Source organism: Schistosoma mansoni (genome assembly GCF_000237925.1).
Source record: "Schistosoma mansoni, WGS project CABG00000000 data, supercontig 0173, strain Puerto Rico, whole genome shotgun sequence".
Taxonomy (NCBI): Eukaryota; Metazoa; Platyhelminthes; class Trematoda; order Strigeidida; family Schistosomatidae; genus Schistosoma; species Schistosoma mansoni.
The window spans coordinates 16,910-23,783 of record NW_017386059.1 but is presented as its reverse complement, the minus strand read 5'-3'; the positions used below and the strand labels follow the sequence as shown (position 1 = coordinate 23,783).

The window sequence follows — 6,874 nt, the reverse complement described above, 5'->3', positions numbered from 1 at the left end:
TTAGTCCATATCCTTCCAAGATATCTTCATATCCAGCGTTGTTTATTCTGACTTTGGAGTTTGGATCTCCCATCATGATGATCAGTTCTTTTTCTGGACACTTCACTACAGTCGATTGCAGTGTCAAGTAGAGTTGATCCTTATCGTCGTCACTGCTGTCATTGGTGGGTGCATAACATTGGATAACATTCATCGTGATTGCCTCCTCCTTTGTTCTGAAGGATGATTCGTGAGATTTTCATCCTCCAAGTGTTTTTCGAGCTTCATTCAATAGCATCAGTACAACTCGTTGCGTGTGTAAAGCATTTTCTGTTTTGTGACCAGAATGAACAGCATCTCTCCCGAATTCGACCTTTTCTATCCATCTTAAGTTAGATGGGTTTCAATGGATTCGAGCACCTCCATATTGTTTCTACTCACGTCCGCAGCTACTTGATTGGTCCTCTCGGTCTCCTATATTGTCCGGATATTCCATGTACCTATATTAGTTTCTGCTCTGAATGTCAGATGGGACACCAGCTTCGAAACTCTCAAATAACCTCGGCTTTCATCAATAAGCGCAATAACTCTTCTAAGTAGAGAACATTCAAATTCGATCACAGAGTTTAGATGGCTTAAATGATGTTTTATGGCCAGTGTGTTTTCAGAAATGTTGCATTCAACAGAATCAGGGTGCTGAATTCATGCTTGATCCTCTCCTTTACGCCGGCCTGGGACTGACAGTAACCCGAGGAGAGCTACAGATGGCGTCTTGCGCAAAATAGGGAATTCGAAAATCTATTTACAATTTTATCCGATCAAACACATGTTGGTTTTGGTCTGTATTCTCCTTTTCCACTACATCACGTGTAAGACCCACATAATATTAATAGTCTGAGAGACTGCAACTTCTAATCAACTTGTGAGTGATGGTGACGTCACATAAAATGATTTTACCATTCTTGAGGGCCGAATGACGATGATAAGTCAGCGTGAAGAACTAGAATCAAGAGGTATAAGTTGGATAGACCATGATCGAATCACTGTGCAGTAGTTCTGGCGTTCTCAATCAACTGTTCTCTTCTTAGCTGATTCAACGGGAACGTACACACATTCACTTTTGGGAACACAGGACCTAAGAACCAGTAACTAGATCCACGCGGAGATGCCTGTCGTGTCGTTCATGTGCGTGTTGGAATTCCAAGTGCCTTTCAGGTTCTATTAATGTGAAGAACATATTGACTTATCTCCATTACACTACACATAAACGATGGTTGTATCACATACTCGCCTCTCGTTTAAACCAGGGATACGAAGTGGTTTGGTTCACTGCTGCTGTTATGCTGCAGCGTCTAAGCAGTACTATGGGTTTGTGTCAATTCACCTCTCTCATTGGTTCTTGTACGTTCACCCACAGTGTAGAAAAGACACACCAACGGAAGTAGAAAAAGAGAAGCACGGGACCCCTATAAAAGTAACTGTATCGATCCTCGCCAGTATATCTGGTTCGTCCAACACACACCCTATCAAACGTGCGACTATGCCAACCACAACCTGATACGTCTCGTCAATTGAACGCTATATTCGTTTCCTAAGCTATTCTGGTAACCCACAGGCTAGAACTACGCAGCGACTTGAACATCAGAGAGAAGATGCAAGTATGAGAGAAACACTTTACTCCAGGGTTCGTTTTTGTACAGAAAATCATGGGTATTTATAGATGTTAGCGTTTGTTAAATCAACATCATATTTCAGCCAATCAATTAACGACATATTATGCTACCCGACCAATAGTAGCACGCCACGTTGGAACTCTAGAATGTTCCATCATACTCTGATTAGCTAGGGCTCTTCGGCTCCTTCTTGGGCCTCTGGAGGCTCTGTTGAAGTTCTCCGGAAGCCGACTCAACAGAACCCCAGCTCAGACACTAATGAAATTAACGACCGTTGCTAATACTCAAGTATTTGTTAACAGTAAGGAGTAGTGGTTGAGGGTTGGGGAGTGTAGTGTCAAGAACATAGCTCTCAAAAACGCCAAAATGAAGGATAACGACATTGGACGAAACTCTTTGATTTCATCTAACTTTTCAGTATCGAAGAGTGGCTTATAAGAAGGTAGGCCAGCCTTTGAAAAAGCGGTGGAACATATACTGCACAACGCTGAAAAAGGGTGTCACTCCAGCCAAGCTATGCTACCTGCATAACGGCCAAGACGTAGCAAGCGTCAAACTTCACTGTTACAGGAGAACTGAAGACATTTGGCCGATAAAAATTTATATCTTGAATATTATTAATTTCATTGTGTTTCGGATGTGTTCGTTTTACTCAACCTCTGAACTTGAACTCCGGATATTTGATTTCTCTTTGTCTTTGGTTTGGTATTTGAAAGCTTTTGCTCCAGAAACCTAAAACCGTGAAGGTTTGTTTTGTATTATTAGAATAACATTTGGGTCGGTTATTTGCAATTTGCGAATAAGCTTTGGTGCTTGAATCGGAGTTTGATTCTATTGAAATTTTGAGTTCGTAAGTTACAAGTAGATCGACATACCGCGCTTCAATAACAGAAGAGAGCAAAATCTTGGACGTAACATCCACCACTAAGAATAGATTAAGATTCAGCACACGTTATGCAGGATATGTTGCTGACATTCCAGGGACCATGCATTAAACAATACTCTCAATTCCGAGTTAGACACGACAAACCGTGAGCCGTAAGAGCCGTCGCTAGATCAGAAAACACTCAAGAGCTAACCAACATGGCAGTTTATGGAGTGCCTGAGCCAGTAGGTGGTAGTTGGGATGAAGCTCGAAAACACGATATGCAACAGTCGTGTTGGCTATCATGTAGCATAAGCATTTACACAGCTACTACAGTTATCGTGTACAGGCAGTCTCGTCCGTTACACCTCACATCCATTAGGTCTCCTTCCCTGAAGTCTGTGAACTTCAGAAGGTTCAGCTCCAATGATCGTGTAGTTGAGAACCCATAAAGCTACATCACCTTCCCGCCAGAATCAATGTTGGTCGGATAGGAAATCAAGTGGGAATGGTGCGCGCCGGAGGTCACTGAGTGATTAATAAGAATCCTCTGGATGATGATAAACTGGAGTTAAATGAAAAATGGAACGCCACCAACTGGTCGGAAGATAAAGGTAGCAATTTCAACATGTTTGGTTTCAACCCAAACACTCAAAATGGAAATTTTGCGTACACATTATTTTAAGGTTAAATAAGTTGGAATTGTGATAGTACAGAACGGTTCAGTACAAAGATATTCACGGAAGCGTACTGCTGTTCTTGATCTTTAATAACGATCTGTTTGATATAATGAAGTAAGCGGCACCGATCTATGCAGACGATGAAGAGATGTGGAGTTCCATGTGAAGAGAAAGGGATTCACTAGAGCTTAAGCAGGACCTTAATACAATAGAGTAATGAACGGTAAACAATTGGTTGAAACTTGACCTGTTAAAATTTGATGTCATAAACATTCTGCCTCAATTGACACAAAGCTCTTGCACCCTGCATAGAAATCCTCTTCCGATCTCAGGCTTGCAACCACGGATTGGTTAGACATGAACTCAGACTACATGAGTTTTCGGCCAAGGCAAACACAATTCTCCACTGTATGCGAAGACTACGTGGCGCCGTCACCCCAGACTTTTTCCTAACACCGCTTGAGACGTACAATGGCCCTACCTTCCAGTTTATAATTTCATTGTGCCCCTCTCTTCAAAAGAGATGTAAGTCCCTTTGACGAAGTACGTAGATGGGCAACCAAGTGAGTGATAGGGATAAGAAAACGAAAATCTTAGGAGGACACAGTGCAACACCTGGGATTATTCTCGATGAGCCGAAGGAGAATATGGGGTGATCTGATAATGGCATACAATACATTAAGTACACCAACCCACCTAAATAAGTGCACATTATCAGGACATCACCGTCATACTCCTTCAGGCAATCCTCGACAGATTACATATCAAAGAGCGAACATACAAGTACTCACTCACTTCTCCTCATTACGAGTTGCTCAAATTTGGAATGCTATCCCGGACGAAGTGACTTGACAGACACGTACTCAGTCATGAATAAGCTTCTTCCTCGTGGACTGGCTGTGTCTGACTCATGTCTCACAAATTACCACGACTGTCATTACCGTATATCGGTAACTACCTTCTGTCTCACTTATTGTCATCTCCGTCCCCACTCTTATTCTTTCGATTCCGTTTACCTACACACTACCAATTACGTAGATTATTTACTTACCCCTGAGTCAATCGTCTTCTCACAGTACTGGGATCATCACATTTTATCCAACCAACCTCCTATCTGGTGATGTGATAGCTGCTAGTACCTAGGATCACTACTGTCCCGAAACAAACGAACTCGCTCAAACTACAAGACATACAAGTCCAGTCTATCTAGATGCAGTTCACGAATACCTGACTGTAGAAGTTTCGGAGTTAGCGGATAACGCCGCTCGTGGTAACAAGAAGACTGACATCATTCCAAGACATTCATTCCATTCCAAAACAAATATCTGACTAACTGACTACAATTAGCATGGTCGAGTGCCTAGACTACTATACATTGGACATCATCAAATACCTGGAACCGTACCGAAAACAGCAAGAAGTGAGTGCAAAGAAATCATTCGATTTATGCAAATATATTGGATATTGGGAGTGCATGCACATACCAAAAATGAAGCTCGTAAACTCAATCTAGTATATACAGTTAAACACTAAGTTTGACCTTGGTTGCCTGAATTGTGTGGCAAATGCGCGTGTATCCCTCTCGGTTAGTTCGATTATCTTTGATCTCCTTACTATTTCTACTATGTATCGCTATTAAATATAATAAATATTTGGATAAAGTCCTATCTGGACCTAATTCTATGAGCCAACTTATCCGAAATCTAGATTTTGCTAGCGAACATAATACAAAGCCATTTCAAATTGACTGGGAAAACTACTCACTGACTGCACTTGAAAGTTTGAGAGTGGGACCTGGAGAGAATGGCATGCCTTTTGAACTATCCTATCACGATAAAGAACTATCCAATAAAACTATAAATGAGAATGGATTTAGTGTGTATGTCAGTGGAAAAATCAAAATAGATAGATCTATTAAAGACATCCGCCATCCACGTTGTAAAGGAAAACTATATTCCAGCAACCTTCCTACTGTTTCAGTGATTATCCCTTTTTTTGAAGAGCATTGGGAGACTCTCCTACGCACAGTCTCATCGGTTTTGAATCGAGCTCCCTCAGGATTAATAAAGGAAGTAATTCTGGTTGATGATGGAAGCTCCCGAAAATACTTGAAAGATAGACTTGATAGTCATCTTGCAACTGCGTACCCAGGTGGTATAGTACGTGTAATTCACTTGGAACATAGAGGAGGTCTTATTCGAGCGAAAACAGCGGGTGCCAGAGAAGCTACCGGAGAAGTACTGATATTCCTGGATTCTCATTGTGAAGCCGGAATAAATTGGCTCCCGCCGCTACTTGATCCGATTGCTGCGAACTACAAAACAGTCGTTTGTCCATTTATTGATGTAATAGATGCAGATACCTTTGAGTATCGTGCACAAGATGAAGGGGCTCGAGGAGCATTTGACTGGGAATTGTACTACAAGCGGCTTCCACGATTACCAGAAGATAGATATCACCCTGAAGAGCCTTTTGACAGTCCAGTGATGGCAGGAGGTCTGTTTGCTATCAGTGCGAAGTGGTTCTGGGAACTTGGAGGCTATGATCCTGGTCTTGTTATTTGGGGCGGAGAGCAATATGAGTTATCGTTCAAGATTTGGATGTGTGGAGGACGTATGGTCGATGCTCCGTGTTCTAGAATAGGTCATATATATCGTAAATACTCAACTAACTTTCCGAAGGCAGAATTTGGGGACTTTGTTGGTCGTAATTACAAGTAAGTAAAATAGTTGTATTATTTAACTGGATATCTAGGACATTATCTACGGTAGCTTCCGTCGAGATGTCAAGTTTCTTTCTAACACTTGATAATAATAAAGTTTAAGATAAAGTACACTGATGTGTGCGAAATCGACATATATTTTACCCCGTTCTTTAAATTATTTTAGTGTAATTTTTACCGCACATTTATGATTCGTGTACGCAATTAAAATCTAGGATAATTACTTTTGTGGAGTTCAGGTTCATGCACTTTCTATGAGAAGTGGTGACAATATCTAACTCTTCAATGGTATATGTTGGCGAAATTCATACCTGCGATCGCAAAACCACCATTCCTCTAATTTTCAACTACATGACGGCTTTAGTGTCTCTTGTGTCCAATCAGAACCAATCTTTGTATCCTTATTATTAATTAACTGCATTACAAACCGACTAGTTGACTATATACCAAGGGTAGAATTTATTCACTTCAGATTGGTGCGATTTGTAAGCAAGAAATGTGCAGGTAAATTACTAATTAAACCTAGATAATAGGTTGTTAAATTCTGAAAGTAATGACGTACAACTTGAAGTGAATTTCACCTACATAATCTGGCGTTGCCAGCTGTCGATGGCTGCTATCAATTTGGATTCAGGTTACCATTCAGATAGGAATAAATCAATTTAAATTAGTATCGTATCCAAATCAATGGTGCACATGGGCTGCAGTATCCTGAGGGAACAAATGGCGTATGAGTCAATCGTTTGTCACCGGCTACCATGGGACTGCATCTCCTTACGATGCTCCACTGCCTTGTGGGTTAGACCTTTAGGTCAAAGGCTCTGGGTGTGGCCCTCTAAGAAAACCACCTGACCCGGTTCGGGCACCCGGGCAGTATCACAGCGCTAACACAAATCAAATGAGATTTGTGTGGCGCATATGTATTCTGTGCCCCTTTGTACCAATATTTATGTGT

General features: G+C 41.3%; 1 protein-coding gene across 1 annotated transcript in view; it reads left to right on the top strand.

The window, feature by feature from the left end:
• Window positions 1-4,762: 4,762 nt before the first annotated feature.
• Smp_057620 (n-acetylgalactosaminyltransferase,putative) overlaps window positions 4,763-6,874 on the top strand; it is a gene marked incomplete at both ends in the record, with an annotated part of 5,483 nt that continues 3,371 nt past the window's right edge. Inside the window, one exon of the mRNA XM_018796220.1 lies at window positions 4,763-5,913. Coding sequence (XP_018646881.1) covers window positions 4,763-5,913 — 1,151 coding nt within the window. The remainder of the gene's footprint in view (window positions 5,914-6,874) is intronic.